General features: G+C 31.9%; 2 protein-coding genes across 2 annotated transcripts; one reads left to right on the top strand and one right to left on the bottom strand.

Annotated features, from left to right (window-relative positions):
* The first annotated feature begins 361 nt into the window (after nt 1-361).
* LOC133797679 (DExH-box ATP-dependent RNA helicase DExH3) lies at nt 362-14,753 on the top strand. The gene is made up of 19 exons (XM_062235665.1): nt 362-720; nt 1,347-1,501; nt 1,592-1,679; nt 1,779-2,015; nt 4,617-4,712; nt 5,989-6,177; nt 6,337-6,496; nt 6,587-6,717; nt 7,257-7,427; nt 8,679-8,951; nt 9,439-9,633; nt 10,072-10,275; nt 10,684-10,753; nt 10,843-10,991; nt 11,188-11,496; nt 11,586-11,645; nt 12,439-12,591; nt 12,690-12,800; nt 13,708-14,753. The coding sequence occupies exons 1-19, from the start codon at nt 454-456 to the stop codon at nt 14,170-14,172; spliced, it is 3,483 nt and encodes a 1,160-aa protein (XP_062091649.1). The 5' UTR covers nt 362-453; the 3' UTR covers nt 14,173-14,753.
* Nucleotides 14,754-15,323: 570 nt separating this feature from the next.
* On the bottom strand, nt 15,324-17,210 carry LOC133797678 (NADPH-dependent pterin aldehyde reductase). The gene is made up of 2 exons (XM_062235663.1): nt 17,058-17,210; nt 15,324-16,363 (listed from the first exon to the last, which is right to left on the bottom strand). Exon 2 carries the CDS (start codon nt 16,309-16,311, stop codon nt 15,550-15,552), a length of 762 nt encoding a protein of 253 aa, XP_062091647.1. The 5' UTR covers nt 16,312-16,363; nt 17,058-17,210; the 3' UTR covers nt 15,324-15,549.
* Between the last annotated feature and the right edge of the window lie 2,273 nt (nt 17,211-19,483).

Raw genomic sequence — 19,483 nt, 5'->3', positions numbered from 1 at the left:
ATCTTAATATATTAATAAGTAGGTTAAGTATAGGTTAACCTATTTATGAATTGTTTAATAATGTATAGTTAATTGTGTTAAACAATCAATTTCGAGTTTAAAGCGTTAACTTATTTTTAACTCAAAATTTAATCATGTCTAATCGTGTTTAACCTATTTTGATTCCTAACTGTTTATACTAAATCCAAACCTATTGGTTTTATGTCATTTTCGAGTGATGTTATCGTGTGTCATGACCTATATTGCGAGCCTTAATATTTAATATTTAGTGTGGGATTGGGATTTGAATGAAAAAAATAATAATGTGAAGAACCTAACTGCAAAGTAAGTATTTTTGAGGGAACAAGCCTAAACGGCATACCTTTTTTTTTTTAGCTGAAGAAGAAACAGCGTACTTGTTTACGAGTATGTTGTGAGTTCAACTGATTATTATGGTGAGTGAAGCAGAGTAGAATGCACAATTCAAAGGCAGCCATAGGTTTTCTCGCACGGCGCGCCAAATCCTTCTCTTACAAAAAACAGTCTTTCCTTTTCTCTTCTTCTTCTTCATTTTGCTTTTCTAGGGCAACAAGTAATCTGCCTACTCTGCTTCCGCCACATTCTTCTTCTTCTTCCGCCATTTCATATGCCAGATTTCTAGTCCCATTGCGTGGCTTTTGCGGGTACGCCGCCGAGCAGTTCTCCGATGACGAGTACGACTGCGATTTTGAGAGCCACTCGGTTAGTATTCTCTCTCTGTTTATTATTTTCTTTTTCTTTTAATTTTATTATTATATGCTTTGTTTGATTGCCGAGAAAATTAAAGTGAAAATAAGGTTATTGAATGAAGTTGAAGAATTCTGCTTAGTTTGATCACTGATTACTCAGTCGGTGGTTAGATAATGGCTAAGTTTTGTTGGTAGTTTCAAATGTTTTATTATTGTAATGGTTTCTATGATAGGGGATATTCATTATCAGTATTATTAATCTCACATCAAGTTGTCTTGGTAACATTTGTTTTCCTAAGTTCCCAGGATAAATTTCTATATGTGCACGTATATAAAGCCTAAAATTTGATTTTTATAAATTTCTATTGCCACTTCTTATTAGGAATTAAATAAGTTTAAGGATATTTGAGTATCCTGTTCATATTACTGAGAAATTTATGAAGTTTTTTTATTATTCTAACTATTTCCACCTGCCCGTAAACCTTGTCTTTCTTAACATTCAAATAAAAGCAGTGATTTGTGTTTTTGGTCAGTTCATGGTTCAAAATTTTTTATTTTTGATTTTTAAATTGAAATTTAGCGTTCAGGCCATATTTTACGAGAATATGTTAATTTTAAGTCAATATCATGGTTTTATAGGCATCATCTTCAGTTGCCAACATTGATGAGTGGAAATGGAAACTCAGCCTTCTACTACGCAATGAAAAGGAACAAGAAATTGTTTCCAAAGATAAGAGAGATAGAAGAGACTATGAGCAGATATCTAACCTTGCCAAAAGGATGGGACTTTATAGGTGGGGAACTATTGACCATCATCATAATTTTGGTTTTCATCTACATGAGTAGAAGTGGTCCAACTAATATTGCCTGTTCATTGCATTCAGTGAACTTTATGGGAAAGTGGTGGTTGCCAGCAAGGTTCCTCTTCCTAATTACAGGCCAGATTTGGATGACAAGCGGCCACAAAGGGAGGTAGTCATTTCTTGAACTTCTGATTATATTTTGTTAATTTATATAATTGTCAAGTACTGTATTATGGAGGGTTGAAACTTTGATGCACCATTCTTGCAGGTGGTTATACCACTAGGCTTGCAAAGGAGGGTGGAAGGTTTGCTGCAGGAACACCTTGATAGATTCGAGCTAAGTTCTGGAAAGGTCACTAACAGTTTGGGTGATGATAAGCCTATTAACCAGGTTGAAGATGTGAACTTGGATGAGAATGCTGACTCTTTCCTTGATCGCTCTGTCATGGAAAAGGTCCTTCAGAGGAAGAGTTTGCGAATGCGTAATATGCAAAGAACTTGGATGGTATGTATCATTATGAATTTTATTCAACACAAACAAACTTTCTTATATGGTGTCAAATATACAGATTGCTGACTGACACATCACACGTGTGATAAAATAGCTATTATGGTCTCTTCTCTGTTTGTGTCGAAATATCCTCCGTTGGATTAGAGTCAGGGAAGCTAAAGAAATCTGTTAAATACATTAGAAATGAATTAGTATTTTGACGAATGTCTTAATTACTCTGCCTCGGGTCTTTTCATCTGAATTGATGAACTGCATTTTATGGTCTAGTTTACAAGTTCTTCTAATGGACTGATGCTATTTACTACGTGCCAATGAGCTGTGTGCCATAATTTTTAGGTTATCTTTCAATAAACTTAAGTCGAATGTAGGGGTGTTCATTGGATCACATCCAATGTTTTTAGGTCTATCCGATCCGATTCAATTATCCATTGGATATTGAATTTTTACATCCGATTCAATCCAATTAACTTGTCTCAACCAATACGATCCGATCCGATCCAATTATCTATTGGATTGGATCGGATTTATCTATTGGATGTGTGGTTATGTATTTGATGAGATTGGTTCCATCCAATACTTTTGAATATTTATTTAGCTTAATTTGTTCAAATAATTCATAATATTATAAATAGAAAGACTATGTTTTTCACAATGATACAACACCATACAAATACAACATAAATTATAAGCATAATCCTAAATAAATAAATATATTTTTAAAATATATATACAATTGGATCAGTTCGATTTTATTAGAATTTTGCATATGTCATCCAACAACCGATCCGATCTAATTTAAATCTTCAAAATCTAATTCGATCCGATCCAATCATAATTGGATATCCAATTTTTGGCGGTCGGATGTAATTTGATTGGATAATTTTTGCACACCCATAGTCGAATTTATGGTTTCTTGTATGAAAATAGTGACTCGAGTTTTCAGTGTCAACTTGTAGAACAACCCGTTGACCTAGACTGGGGTCATAGGCCATGCATCGCTTTTGTTGGCTGTGTTTGGTACACAGTATTGTTAGAATAGGATTGAAAATATGATTTTTTTATTGGTATTGGATTGAATTCCAGTATTTCATTTGTTTGTCTTTTCAAAGCTGGGGTAGCAAAGTCCTAAATTTTAAAACTATTAAAAAAGGTAACATCAAATTACATATAATTTTATTTACATTCGGAGAAACCTTTTGTTTTTTTAATAACAACAATGAAGTAATAAGTAAAATTATTGAAGTATATATATATAAAGTCATAGTATAGACAGTAGTATTCATGTATCAACTATTTTTAGTTTATAATGTATCTCGTAATGTCTTTTGGTGAATTTGATGAAGAAAAAGAGCTTTAATTACTTGATAAAAAATAAACTATCACACAAATTTATAAGATAAAAAAAATAATATGTATGTCTTTATTATTTTTAAATAAATATGATTTAATTATTTAAATTATCATAAAATATCTTATTTTAATTAATTAATTTTTGTTAAGTTTATGTTTGTTCTAGTTTTTGAATTTGGTTGTGATAACAAGAAAATATATATTATATGTTTAATATAATATTAATATTATACGTGGAATTTAAATTTAAGTTTGTCGCTAATTGATAGTAGATTATATTATATTATATGTTTAATATGATATTATTCCAATACATGAAGTTTAAGTTTAATTAAATTTTATTTAAGTTATAAAACGCATGGTTTTATTGTTTTATTATTTTTTAATAATTATTATTGTAAAATGTCTCAAAAATGTCTTATTTTAATTTGTTTATTTATTTCATTTTATCTGAGTTTAAGTCATGTTTACAATCTTCTGTTAAATATAAGAATATTCCATTAAAGTTAAAAAAATAAAAATAAAAAACCTTTAAAACCAATAATTTCCTTTATCTACACACTTATTATATAGAAGAGATATTTATATTGTATGATTTTCTTCTGCACATTACCTTTTGTTCTGAAGACCATGAGATTAACATTTAAAAAAATAAAAGAAAGTCGTTAGAGCATTATATGATCATATGAATAGCTCCCGCCCTATAGAAAAGAGGCAATAATGAAGGTAATAAAATGGAGCAAAACTGAAAAAATATTTTTGCGAAGATAGGAGGGAGAAAATGATTTGATATGTGTGAGAAAATGCTGATAATAGAAGTGATTGCTGAAAATTAGGGTGGGTGAAGATCTGGAGAAATGTGTTATATGTCAAAGAGGCAGAATATGTATCTTACTTATATAGGGAGACATAAGCTTGAGTCTCTATCTCTAAGATGTCATGTTTCAGGAATATAATTGAATAATTACTGGTTGACTAATTTGTTTAAGCTAAAGCATAAGTATATAATGTCTTGCAGAGTTAGTCCTTACACTTGCTATCTTCATGGGGTGAATTTTTATTGTCTCTCAGTTCAGTGAAGCCTATCCTTGTATCTTAAGAACGAAACAGGATCATAATGCATGTACCCTGGTGGCTGAGCTTTTTCTTCTGATGCTAAGAAAGATTCTATTGTGCTTCCATAAAGTAGAGTATACATGCACTATTATCTTCTCTGTTTTCTAAATATATTCTCTTTTGCTAAAGGAATCACCCGAAGGCAAGAAATTGCTGGAATTTCGGAAATCACTGCCTTCTTTCAAGGAGAAGGATAGGTTGCTTCAAGCAATTGCACAAAATCAGGTTTGTATCATTAAGCTCTGGATCTTTTATCCTCATTTCATTTACGCAGTTATGCTTGTGTGTTTCTATACCATCCTCGTATGGATTGTATACTAAAATTATTACTGCTATTATTTGTCATCATTTTTACTTTTTTTGGGTGAAGGGGAGTGGGGTCGAGGGGAATTGGTTAATTCTTAGTCCTCGACTCTGTATAATCCACTGCTAGGTTGGGCCAAGCTATTGCATGGAGATTTTAATGTTTGATTTAATTATGGCCCTTTTAGATCAATTCATTACATTTGTTTTAGCCCTTGTAAATAGGAAAAAAGAAAAAAAAGTATTTTCATAATTGGAAGAATCACAAGTTTTGTTCTATATTCTTTTGCTATCACTATCTCTTATGTTCTCGAATATAATTTTTTTTGGCTATTAAATTGGCTATTCATAAGGTCATGCAACTCTCTTATTTTACTTGAAATTGTTGTTTACATGTTTTGAAAATACTATAGGTCTTTTAGTTGTTTATTGTTCCTTTTTTTAAAAAAATTGTCTCACTAAATTCAGATAGAATGCAAGTTTTTTTACTTTTTAAGATGCATAGCATATTAATCAAACAAGTTTCTCTTTTATTAGAAAGTTTTGGTTATTTCTTTTTATTGTTGCTTTAAAATCTTGTTGGTTTAATTACTGCTTCCTGCAAGACTCCTTTGATTTTGTTGACAGACATAATACTACTCTAGTCTCATTACTTATTGAAAAATAAGAAGTTGTCACCTGATGTCAAGCTTAATCAGAAACTTATGGCCCATCTTTCCTCTCAGTTTTTGCTAATGATAACTTCTTTTTTCAGATTAACTAGACGATGGATGTTATTTTTCCTTTATTGGATCAATATGCAACAAATTGAAATGAATAAATATGGAACTTGAATTCAGCATAGTTTTTCAAGTCGTGCTTCAGAAATTTTAGAATCAGTGTTTAAATATAAGTTGTGCATTATTTTCATTTTGTTCAATTATCTTTTCAGAAGATATTTAGTCAACCATACGGTGACTCTTTCGAGGAGTATTGCTATTGTGTATCTAGGACCTTTTGTGTCAGTTTTATGCTTATAATTTCATGTACAATGTGCAAGTATTTTGTCCAGTGCCCTATTTTAAATAATACTTTATTGGGCTTCACGTTTGATTCTGTTCTTATTCTGAACGTTGTGATGGAAATTGGTAACATTATTTAATGAGTTAATTACTCTTGCATCCCTAATCACATTCTGAATAATTTGTTACAATGATAGGTGATAGTTATATCTGGTGAGACTGGATGTGGAAAGACCACTCAACTTCCTCAGTATGTGTTGGAGTCAGAGATTGAATCTGGACGAGGAGCATTCTGTAGCATCATCTGTACACAGCCTCGAAGAATTTCTGCTATGACTGTTGCAGAAAGAGTGTCTACAGAGAGAGGAGAACCTCTTGGTGAAACAGTGAGTCATATCTCCCCCAAACACACAAGAAGCTGCAAATTCTGTTCCCCTTTTTCTTAAAAAATTAAATTAAATTATTATGAAGCCAAAAATAAAGTAGTGTTTTGAATTGGAAGCTTCTTTATGCATGATGATACCACAACAGATATTTTTTGGTAGGTTGGCTACAAAGTTCGATTAGAGGGGATGAGAGGAAAAAACACCCACTTGCTTTTCTGTACAAGTGGTATTTTACTTCGGCGTTTGCTGAGCGATCGTAACCTAAATGGCATAACTCATGTTTTTGTTGATGAAATTCATGAGCGGGGGATGAATGAAGGTGTGCTTCCTGAAAATTTCAGTTCAGTAGCTATTTTTGCTATAGCAGGTTATCATAGTTCTAACATTTTGATTCTGTAAACCTTTTCAGACTTCCTGTTGATCGTGTTGAAGGATTTACTTCCACGTCGTAGAGATCTGAGATTAGTTTTAATGAGTGCCACGCTAAATGCTGATCTATTTTCTAATTTTTATGAAGGGGCACCAACAATTCATATTCCAGTAAGCTAAACCCTAATTCTAATCCTGTTCATTTCTTTTTTTTGCTATAGATCTTTATGTTCCTAATCTTCATTATGTTCATGAGCTGTGACTGTTAGCTGTTTTAGTAGCTAGTACTTATTCTCTGTATTTGTTTGTTTCCTGTGGCAATAATACTGTCAGCTATTCTAGCTAGAATACTATTCTATTTACAGAAGAGAGCTGATTTCTAGAGGTTCATTTATTCAACTAAAACATTAAATACAATCAGGAAAAATTAGGAAAGTCAAATTCATGTAAATTCCTGGGCACCTTGCAGTTTGCAACATGGATATTACTTTTTGGTACACTGAATGTTGAAAACTGCAGCAAGTAGAGTTCAGTTATACCATCTCTAGAAAACAACTGAACAGTTGTCATAATATATGATATCTGATTATCTTTTGGTTTCGTCCACATTAATAAATAGTTTATGTTTACTCAAAAAAATAAAATAATAACAATAATAAAAACCATATTTTGTATGTGCTATTAAAGACATTTTTTTGTTTGTTATTCAGGGTTTTACTTACCCGGTACAAGCACATTTTCTTGAAGATGTACTAGAAATGACTGGTTATAAGCTGAGTTCATTCAACCAAGTTGATGATTATGGCCAAGAGAAACTTTGGAAAACACAGAAGCAGCTGGTTCCGCGGAAAAGGAAAAACCAGATCACCACTCTTGTTGAGGTGTGTTCTATCACCTTTTCCTTAAAAGCATGATTGTGTGAGGTTTGAGTGATAAAAATACAATATTAGTTGTCTCTTGCATCTTTCTACGTTTGTACTCTCTCTCTCTCTCAGATTGTTGCTGTTGTATCCAATTAGACTCACAAGTTTTTAGATAAAAGATAAGAACGATTAATGAAATAGGGAAGAAAAAAATTATTGTAGAAATTTGCTGAATTTTGGCGATTCTTTTTTATCTCAAACCCTTAGAATTCCTTTTTTTTGTTACAAAAAATCACCTCGTATAAAACATGAAACAATGGAAACACTTTTGCAAAAAAAATAAACGTTATCTTAATAAAATACCTGAACTAAAAAATATATAATATTTTCATACATAAACCTAATTATCAAAGCTACATTGTTATGGTAAAAGAAAAAAGAAAAGAACATTTTAAAACTTGAAAAAAAAAAAAAAACCTAAATTAAAACAAAAAAATATTTATTTAATTTTGTTAAAAAGCATACATACTTTACTTTTAAATTATTTCTAAATAAAAAAAAACTTAAATTAAATTACTTTGCATTTGGTTTTTATAAAATGTTTTTTCTTAGCAAAAAGATGTTTTGATTAACTTAGTAATTGAAACTTTTTAGTAAGTTTTGCATGGGGTGATTTGATAATAATTAAATTAGAGTTTCTTTCCTTTTTTTTTTCCTTCGTAAATTCTTTTATTCCTTTAATATTTATTTTAGACTTACACTTGCAGAGTTTTTTATTTTTAATTTTTTAAATTAAAAATTCAAAATGTATGGTTGTGTGTGATAATATTCCTAAGCTTAAAGATAAATGTGTGACTCCTTGAGTGATCAACTTCTTCCCAAGCAATACAAAAATGACATATGAAAGTGTCACTCTTACGGATAAGAGGCATATTTATGTCATTTTATGGGAACAATTTAACTTAGTGGTCCAACAGGACATCTCATGATTTGTTAAACCTTGCTTGAATATAATAATCAAGCGAAATCTTTTTTATTTTTTTATTTTTTGCACTTGAAATATGGTGCAATAACTATGGCCATCTCTTTTTCAACTTGTTTGTTTAGGTTGTTTTGTCTACCGGCTGTTTTGATAGAAAGGAATGTAAATAGACTGCATATTTATTCCATTTTTATGTTTTCTTGTAAACTAGATTGATAGAAGCTGCACTGTAAGCAATCTTCTATAATAAGCTGCTGAGAGTTACATAACTGGTTTCTTGTGAACAGGACGCTCTTAATAAAGCAAACTTTGAGACTTATAGCCCCAGGTCACGTGACTCTTTAGCATCTTGGGTGCCTGATTCCATAGGATTCAATCTAATTGAGGCAGTTTTATGCCATATCTGTAGAAAGGAAAGACCAGGTGCTGTTCTAGTGTTTATGACTGGATGGGAGGATATCAGCTGCTTGAGGGATCAACTTAAAGCTCATCCTCTTTTGGGTGATCCTAACAGAGTTTTACTTCTAACATGCCATGGTTCAATGGCAACTTCTGAACAGGTTGGTTTTGTTTTCATATTCAATCTTCCATAAGATTTGTGTTTGGATTAATTGAGGCCCTATTTATATTTTCCTGACTAAAAAGTGGTACAGTTTGTTGTTCTTGAATGCTGTCAAGGAGCTTATACATAATCAGTGTTGTTGTTACCATTACCAAGCAAGATCTTGACATAGCAGTATTTTTGTTCATTATGTGGCACAAAGGACTCTGCAATAGGTTATAAAATAGCTTGAGATTTCTAGTAGTTGTGTTGAACTAACCAAAGGAAGCTCACTAAAATAAAGATTGGTGTTTTCAACTTAATTACATTTTTTATTGTTTCTTTTCTGTCTTCACACAAGATCATCTGTAAACAATAATGAGTGTTGCATAATTTTTCAAATCAAAGATGGGATAGCTACTTGTGTGTTCATAAACTGTTGTCAAAGGCTAAAGTCACGTAAAATTCAACAATTATTCATTATATATTGTTGTCACTACCTGCAGAAACTTATATTTGACAAACCACCTCCTAATGTTCGTAAAGTTATTCTAGCGACAAATATGGCAGAGGCAAGCATTACAATCAATGATGTAGTTTTTGTGGTTGATTGTGGGAAGGCAAAAGAGACGACATATGATGCTTTGAATAATACCCCTTGTCTTCTACCTTCTTGGATATCACAAGCATCTGCTCGGCAAGTAAGTTTTTGCCTCTAGGCCTGTTGTTTCACTTTCCCTAGAATATGTATTACATGTGTCTTTTGCTCAGTTAATGCTTTTCTTCACAATCAAAACTTGCTTACTCTTCAATTAGCGCTTCATTGAAATCTCATAATACAACCTTCTATGCAATTTGATCGCTGTCCTATTTGTACACTTTTTCTCCAGATATGTTTTGAGTTGTTTGTAATGTTTGCTAGCCTTGATTTTTTTTTTTTTTTTGTGTCTATGCTGGCCTTAGATTACAATAGAGATTTACTTTGAAGTTGAATGATCTTAGTACTTTTAAGTTGTTAGATGGTGGCACACTATATGTGAGGCCACTATGATGCCCTTGGCATCTTTAATTTACATTTTTGTATTACAGAAATCCTCCCTTACCTAGTATAAATTATTTTGTATTTCACTTTGTTGCAGAGAAAGGGCAGGGCTGGCCGTGTGCAGCCAGGCGAATGTTACCACCTGTATCCGAAGTGTGTTTATGAAGCTTTTGCAGAATATCAGCTTCCAGAACTCCTGAGGACTCCTTTAAACTCTCTCTGCTTACAAATAAAAAGCCTGCAGGTTGCAAGTATAGGAGAATTCTTGTCATCTGCTCTGCAGCCACCAGAACCACTTGCTGTAAGTGATGTTTCTTAGTTAAATTGTGTTGCTGTCAGCAATTCTATTTTGGTCCATATCACTGTCACGTGGATGGCAATTTTTTCAGAAAACCAAATGCAACAGTTGTATTTGTGTAAATTTGTAAAATGAGATTTATTTAGGATATACTTGTTTCTCTGATTCTTGATGCACCAGTCTAAATCCAATGAACATATATATCTTTTTCTCTGCTCATTCAATATTAAGGAATGTCATTCATGTAAAGAGTAACGAGTATGATTGCTTAAATTATAGGACATGGGTCTACTCATCATATGCTCTCCAATTTTCTGATGTTTTAATTTGGTGATTAATTTTTAAATTTTTTATCAATATAGTAATCATTTGATTGTACATATTGAAATTGCATTGATGATTGATTAACAGGTCCAAAATGCCATTGGGTTTCTGAAGATGATTGGGGCACTTGACGAGAATGAAAATTTAACACCTCTTGGTTAGTCTGTAACACTCTGTATGAGAAAATGAATGAATTATTTTTCATGGTTTCTTGGCTCTTAACTATTGCCCTTTTTGTTTGTCCAGGAAAGTTTTTATCAATGCTTCCAGTAGATCCTAAACTAGGGAAAATGCTGATCATGGGTGCCGTCTTTCATTGTTTTGATCCTGTTCTTACAATAGTATCAGGCCTCAGTGTCAGGGATCCTTTCTTATTGCCTCAAGATAAGAAAGATGTAAGTACCGAATCTAACAAACTACATTCTTCTAGTACTATAAAATGAAGTCCAGATATTTCTTTCCATAGAAAGATTCAATGTTGATGTGGAAAGTGCACAAGGATTAAGATTCAAGGGGATAATATGTGAAAACCCTTTTACATTTTAAGTTACTCTGACAAATTATCATTTGCCATTTTCTGTCTGTATTCAGTTGGCAGGAACGGCAAAATCTAGATTTTCAGCGAAGGATTACAGTGATCATATGGCTCTTGTTCGTGCATACGAAGGATGGAAAGATGCAGAAAGAGAAGGGTCGGCATATGAGTACTGCTGGAGGAATTTCCTCTCAGCCCAAACACTTCAAGCTATCCATTCTCTACGGAAGCAATTTAGCTTCATTCTGAGAGATGCTGGGTTGATAGACGTTGATGCAAGCAACAACAACCGACTAAGTCACAACCAATCATTAGTCCGTGCAATCATTTGTTCTGGTCTGTTTCCTGGGATAGCTTCCGTGGTGGTAAAGAGCTTGCTACTTAGTGATGACTTTCATTTTCCTCTGTCTTGAACTCAGAATTTTGTTGGCTTACTTTTTCACCATCTGTGCAGCACCGTGAGACATCTATGTCTTTCAAAACAATGGGAGATGGTCAGGTTTTACTATACGCTGTGAGTGCCAATCCCTAAACACTACAATATTTCTAACTCATTTTCTGTCACTTGGTTCCTCTCTTATTATAAAGCCCTAATCATGTCATTTGTCAGATTGTTTGGAATTTGACTAGAGAGTGAAAAAAGAGATAAAAATAAATTAATTAATAATTAAAGAATAGAATTGGAAAGATAAGGTTTTTTTGTAGGGGAGATGGAAACAAAAAGTGGTTGTACTTACTACTTAATAAGAATAGCCCAAAAGGAAACAAGAATTGCCAAAGAGAATTTTTATGAAAAAAGAAAAGAAAGAGCTTTACTAGATGGTGAGAGGGTATTTTTGTGAAGAAATGATACAGAAGATAATAATAACCGTCATACTTTGTAAGAAGAGAAGATTGTATTTTCTCTTTATTTAAGACAAGGCATTTTTGTTTAAAAATAAAAATAAGAATTTATATCAGGAGAAATGAGACTCGAACTGTTGTTTTTACTATGTATAGAAAATTTATCATGTTCTCCTTTTCACATCCAAGCCCAATGTCAAAAGTCTAATTTAATTAACAATAACTTTATTACTTGTAGTTTTGATACCGCGCTTTGTGATTGTTTTTGCTGTGAATTCATGAAAGGTCATCCTGGGAATTGTTAAAATATTGATCTTCTATGAGTGATTTTTTATTTGCCTCGTTTCAAAGGTCATCAAGTTTTTGTTTCAAAATGGTTTTGCTAAAAGTAACGTAAGCTTGACCTACTAGTTCTCATATTGAAGCATATTCATTAATTGATACTGGTTTTTTATTTGCTTCAGAATTCTGTTAATGCACGTCACCAAACAATTCCTTACCCATGGTTGGTTTTTGGGGAAAAAGTAAAGGTCAATACTGTTTTTATACGTGATTCTACTGGCGTATCTGATTCAATACTGATTCTTTTCGGTGGTGCTTTACATCAAGGAGTGCAGGTAGTGTTTCTGCTGTTATATAAACCTACATTATGTATAAGAAATTTAATTGCCGAGAATCTAATTTAATTTGCTTTATATTTTCAATGGTTTTCTAGGCTGGGCATTTGAAAATGTTGGATGGTTACGTTGACTTTTTCATGGATCCCAGTTTAGCTGAGTGCTTTTTGAAGCTTAAAGAAGAACTTAATATGCTTATTGAAGGGAAGGTAAGCTAGCAAAGCCATTCATAGTACTGTCTTGGTTCTTTGTTTCCTTCCATTTCCTCTTTATCTTGTAATCGTAAACTAATATCGTATTTCAATTATGTTAACTTTATTTATTTACTTATTTTCCGTATAACATGAAAATATGTCTTTAGTGTTTGCCCAACCATATATCATCTGCATGGATGAGATAATCCTGTGAGGACTTGTGTCCACTTGAAAGTGAAGGGAACCATCATGGATAAAAGTACACGAGTAAATGTAATTTAATGAGGGATGAAATTAAGTATAGATAATGTTAGCCAATTTATTTCTTTTGGCTTTACCGTAACTAAATGATATTCAGTCGTTTTGTTAATAGCTCTTTTGCTTCTTGGTTGCAGTCATGCTAGTCTCTATTTTAAAAAAGGACCATGTTCATCAGGAATATTGTTGAAAACATGTAATGAAATTTATTTTAAAAAAATTGTTACTGTGAAACAAGAATAAGAAATATTTTTAACCATTCAAGTCAATTAAATTAGCAATATCTACATGAAAAACAAAATAAAACATTTTCCCTGTATTCCTAGTGGAATAATGTTATATGTAAGAAGACAATATACTGGCATTGAGTTTATATAAGGTAGGGCACAGGTTTTTTCTTTTGTTTTTAGTCTGTCATTTTGTTCAAGTGTGAGTTTTATTTAGCACCAAATATTTAGATACCTGGGGCATTAACTGCATTTCCTGAGAAACCTTGCCTGCAATTTCATAGCATGGGAGATCTTGTACATTAGCCTGTATGGCACAATCTGTGCTGCATAAGTATAGCATGCTAGATTTCTTTTAATAATAATCTGTTTTCAGTCTAGTTACAAACGAAAAGATAATTAAATGTTTGGTTATTAATAATACTGCAATGATGCAGCTTCAAGATCCCAGCCTGGATATTCACAAGGAAGGGAAGTACCTTTTGCTTGCAGCTCAAGAGCTGGTATCTGGAGATCAATGTGAAGGGAGATTTGTATTTGGCCGGGAAAGCAAGAAGCCCAGGGAGTCTAATGACAACAACAAACTTACGAAAGACGGAACAAATCCAAAGAGCTTGCTTCAGACTCTGTTGATGAGGGCAGGTCACTCACCTCCGAAATACAAGACCAAGCACCTTAAAACAAATGAGTTCAGAGCACTCGTGGAGTTCAAGGGTATGCAGTTTGTTGGGAAACCAAAGAGAAACAAGCAGCTTGCTGAGAGGGATGCGGCTGTAGAGGCATTGGCATGGCTGACTCACACTTCAGACAACAGCCGCGACGAAGATGATAACTCCCCACCTGATGTCACTGATAACATGCTAAAACTTCTCGGGAAGCGTAGAAGATCTAAAGGTCGATGATGGATACCGGTAATTGGTATATAAGCTGTTGCCATCCCGGCTTCTCCATGTGAGTTCATTTTGAGATGCTCGAGTTGTTCGCTGCTGCTTTGTTGACAAGTAATAATATGGAGATAAATTAAAAGGTTAGCAAGTTGAGAAGGTGACAGATTTCCATTATTGGTATTTTAGTGAATTAGATATAGTTCAAAGTTATGGGAACAATGGCTTCTCTCAATGAGAGGTTATATGTGCAAGTCAAAGATGGGAAGGGTTTTCATCAATTTTTGAGAGCTAATTAGAGTCAGAGTAGGTGTAGTGTATATGACTCGGGAGCTGCATTATATAAGACTGAAATTTTGGTTGATAATAAGATCTTGGGAAAAAAAGGATAGATAGCAACACCCAAATAAATAGAATTGATGTTTATTTTAAGAGAAAGAAAGCAAGAAAGAAATGAGTTACATTAATGATATTGTGATCAATTGTTTATGCTAGTACAATTGGGGAAAATCCTTGTAATATGTATGTAAATTGATTTAAGTCCTTGTTCTATATGATATATAGTATAAATACTACATGAGTTATACATTGCTTTTCAATGAAGTAATCTCGTTTCTTGATTTATTTTCTTATCTTTGGAAAAACTCTCAACTTTTTCACGTAATGCGAAGCACAAACCACCGATTATCCACTTGGTTCCTTTCAGCTGCTGCTACACCAAATGAAGAAACTAATTCTCAAACTAGTTTTGTGCTACTTAAAAGCAATATAATGCTGGGCTTACCTTAAACTTGTTAGAAATAATAAAACTAGCTCATTAAATCAACAAATAATTTAAAATTCTTTCACTTAAACGAATGTTGTACTCTTACTCAAATAAACTGATAAATTCCTTGCAAATATAATGGCTATCCTTTTTTTTCATTTCTTGAAACATTAAGAAGGTTTGAGCTTTCTTATGTATAAGGTCATGATTCGGATGGAGAGGTGGAAAACCTAATTATTGTTTAAAGTAGTGAAAATCATTTGGTCAAGAGCGATTGACATTGAAACTCAAAGTATCTCATATATCTATATATATATTTTGATTCGGATGGTAATGATAAGGTCATTTTTTTTTCCTCATCAAAACCCAAAATTGAAATTGAATTATGAATAAACTTTAACAATTATAACGAAGATTGATTCATTGCTGCACAAAAATTGCTTTCTCCTAGTGCTTCCAGAGTTTCCCTGAAAATAAAATGCACAACAAAAAGCAAATCTTAAACACATACAAGTCAAGTACTTAGAAAGGTACTACTCATCATCTTGTTTGTTTCGCCTCTTTCTATTTCATTTGAAAAAATGGTATGTGCATTGCTAACTCTATTCTCTCCATGGAGATACTACTCATCAAACAGTGAGAGAAGCGCCATTATCTGCTGCTGTAAGATTCAAAATCATTGCAGCAGCCTTTAGTGCCCAAGATTCAGGTGTCTGGTACAATCCGGCGGAAGTGCCAAAGCATGAAGCAAGCATATCAGTATTTATCACGCCAGGATTGAGAGCAACAGTTGCCATTCCTTCAGGTAGCTCCTTAGCAACCGACTTTGTCAAGCCCTCAACTGCCCATTTTGATGCACAGTAAGGTGCAACCAATGCTGCTCCTGATCTTCCCCATCCAGAAGACATATTCACTATAATTCCTTGTTTGCTAGCAAGCATTAGTGGGATGAAGTGACGCAACATGTTTGTAACACCTTTCACATTTGTGTCCATAACAGCATCAAACTCTTCTTCCGGAACCTCCCAAATCTTGTTGTTCTTGTTGATTGTACCTGCATTGTTCACTATGATATCAGGAACACCCTTCTTTGCCATCACCGTCCGTGCCAATTCTTCAACGCTGCTGTTCAACCTAACATCAGCATTGATCAACAAGTGTCTGTCAGAAGACAAAGAGTTGGGTTGCGAAGTAGGGGAGCCAGTAGCAGAGTTGAGCTCCAATTGAAGGGAGTTGAGCTTGTCCTGGGTTCGAGAGCACCCTATTATTGTGTGACCTTGCTTTGCCAGTTCCACTGCTAAGGCTTTCCCAAGTCCTTTACTCACCCCTGTTATTAGTATGGTCCTAGGATTGACCCCCCCAGCCATTGCCTTGCTTCCAAGCACGTTCATCTGGCTATGGTACTCTTTTTCAAACCTCTATCTTCCTTCTAACCCTATAGTTCTGTATATGTTATGCAATGTCCATTTCATTGCTTGTTAGTGTTTTGTGGTTGTAACATACTTACTCAAACAACATAAATACTCAATTTGATCAAGAGACATAGTCTGAAGCATTTGAAAAAACAATTAGCATATAAATCATTATCAACTTTGGACTCATCAAATAAAACAAGCTCTTAAGGGAAGTACATATAAACAACCAGATCAAATAACACCAAGTGGAAAGTACCCAAGACAGTTATCTCAAATGGTCAGATACAGGTTCGAGTCCTTCCTGGGCACCTTAGATAGCAATTGCTATAATTTCTTAGTTCTCAAAAAAAAAAAAAAAAAAAACACCAAGAGGCAACTCAAAGAGAAAAAGAACACATAGAGCTCCCTTTAGCATGTCCAACATGACAGATTACATTGTAGCATTTCAGGTATGTATTATAGCTAGACATTAAATGAAACTCAATTTCAAAAAATAAAGAGAAAAAAAATTAATATTAACCTCGTCCAAGAACAACATTAATTCACAGACCACTCCCGAATCACTTACTACACTAGAAAAATGAATGCCCTTAAAATTTTACAATATTTTAATCTACCCCAGAATAAAAACAAAACAAATTAACTTCAATACCTGAAGAAATTATTCTATTTCATTCTCCAAACAAACCAAAGGCAAAGCAATAGTTGTTAGAAAGGTATACCTGGAATGGAAGGTTTGAGGTTGAAGAAAGACCAGAATATTGTGGAACGTGAGAAATGCAGGGCGAAACGAAGGGAAGAGGTAGACGATGAAAGATAATGGATGGAATTCACTCGAACTCTCGGGAGAGAGAGAGAGAGAGGGAGAAATGAAAGATAAACCCAGAGGGCCATGGCCCATGGGACCGATAGAGGCCCAATGAGCCTCGGCCTTCTCCAATTTTGGCCCATTGCTTTGAAGGGGATTCTCATTCATTAAATAATAATTTAGTAAAGACAAGATGACTTTTGCAATAATATTATGGGAAAATCACTCTTAATTTTTTTTAAAAAAATGTATGAGGAAAGATATATAACAAATATATGGGAATTTTGAAAAAAAAATGTATTAATATTAGGGAAATCTACAAAAATGCACTAAAGCTTACAAAATATATGAAAAATATGGTACATTACAAAAATATGGAGATTTTGTACAAAAACACAGAGGGACAAAAGTGTAAATATGAAGTGGCAAAACTGTAAATAAAAACTAGTAATATATAGTGTTTTTGTGAACAACGTTTACAAACTTGTGAACAACGTTTACAAACTTGTAAACATCTGTTACAATTGTAAATATTTGTTAATTTTTGTAAATATCTTTTACAAAAATGAGTTATTAACAAAATTTAACAAAACTAGTTTTAAAACTAAAAAGTATATTTTTGTAACTAACATTTACAAAAATAATTTATAATTTTAACATCAAAATGATTGTAACAAAGATTTACAAATTTAATCTAAAAATATTCAAAATTTAAAATGGTGACTATCAACAACTATATTGTAACACACAATTATTAAACTAATAACTATTTTTTTTTTTGAAAAAATTAAAACAATAACTAATGTTACTACATTATAACAAGTAAACATATGTCACATTTTAGTAAAATAACTTTTACATTTTTGTGAACAATTTATAGAAAAATCAATAGAAAAAAAATGTCTTTTTGTCAACAAAAAAAATTATAGACTACTTTATAACTAAAAAAATTCATTTTTGCACAATTTTTTTTTAAAACTAGAAAGTAAGAAATTAAATTTGTAGCTAACATTTTTAAAAATATTCAAAGAATAATGATATTGTGGTTATCTTTAAAAGTATATTATAACATATAGTTATTAATATTAATTTCAATTAATTATATATTGTAACGTATAAACTATAATAATTTATATAAATATAAATATTTCTTTTAGTATTAATAAATAAATTTATGTGGTATATATAATATGAAAGTTATAAAATAAAAAAAAATATGCCATTTGTTTAATTAAGAATTATATATATATGAATACCAAATACCAAATATTGAAAATCAATGAAACATCATCAATACATGTTTATATTCTATTAATATATCTCATATAAATATAATTTAATCCTATCACAATATAAAAGAAAGAGAAGAAAATGATTATAGTTGTTTGGGAAAACTAGTACGACTATTTGCATATTGGCTTGGCTGTATTTTAGTCATTATTTTGGATTATCCTATAAATTAATTTTTTTTAAATTATCGTGTTATTTGTATATAGTATTTCTTTTTAAATAATAAAAATTTTGAATTTTTGAAAACATTATATTATTGCATGATTAATATATATTTTAAGTATAACTAAAATAGGAAAACGACAAGTGTGCCATTGTGAATCTATTACCAAACCTATGGTCATTTAAAGAATGAGCAAATTTTATCTTTCATGTCTTAATCTATATCTTTATAACACTCTATTAATAAAGAAGCAATGAGATCAAATGGATAAAGATAAAGGAGAACCCAAAAAAAAAAAATTCCACATATTTTATAAGACACACCTGCACGCAACTATATAAATAATTGATGTAGGTATTAATGATATAAATATGGGAATGTACTCTATGTTTTTGTAAAGTATCATTTTGATACTTTCTGTTTTCAATAATACTTATACGATATCCTGTATTTTAAAATTATACATATTTGATACCCTAAACTCAGAGTTGATAGATAAAATTTTGTAAATATGATCAAACTATTATCAGTTATATGTAATTAAGTAATTAAATTTAAATTTGGAACTTACATAATTGACAACAGTTTGATTAAATTGGTAAAATTTTATTAATTAAATTTGAGTTTAGGATACCAAATATGTACGATTTTAAAATACAAAGTACCATACGAGCATTATTAAAAACAGAGAGTACCAAAATAATATTTTACAAAAAAACACAAGATATCAAACTACCTTGTAAATATATGTAGTTTAATCTGGTATTCACAGACTTAAGACTCGAAAGGAATTTTTTTAAAAGAATAAAAGCTTAAACAAAACATTACCTATTTTGTATTATAATGGACATTTCCCTTTCTTTTATAATACATTATTTACATATGTC

The sequence above is a fragment of the Humulus lupulus genome, chromosome 8, assembly GCF_963169125.1.
Source record: "Humulus lupulus chromosome 8, drHumLupu1.1, whole genome shotgun sequence".
In the NCBI taxonomy this organism is placed as follows: Eukaryota; Viridiplantae; Streptophyta; class Magnoliopsida; order Rosales; family Cannabaceae; genus Humulus; species Humulus lupulus.
The sequence above is the reverse complement of the archived record's forward strand: the minus strand, read 5'-3'. Positions and strand labels throughout refer to the sequence as shown.

Bases quoted from the DNA above. Each gene is read 5' to 3' on its own strand.
- LOC133797679 (XM_062235665.1), top strand. From the start codon at position 454: ATGCACAATTCAAAGGCAGCCATAGGTTTTCTCGCACGGCGCGCCAAA. The intron at 1,680-1,778 runs GTAGTCATTTCT...CCATTCTTGCAG, and splicing joins ACAAGCGGCCACAAAGGGAG to GTGGTTATACCACTAGGCTT. The intron at 10,992-11,187 runs GTAAGTACCGAA...GTCTGTATTCAG, and splicing joins TGCCTCAAGATAAGAAAGAT to TTGGCAGGAACGGCAAAATC.
- LOC133797678 (XM_062235663.1), bottom strand. From the start codon at position 16,311: ATGAACGTGCTTGGAAGCAAGGCAATGGCTGGGGGGGTCAATCCTAGG.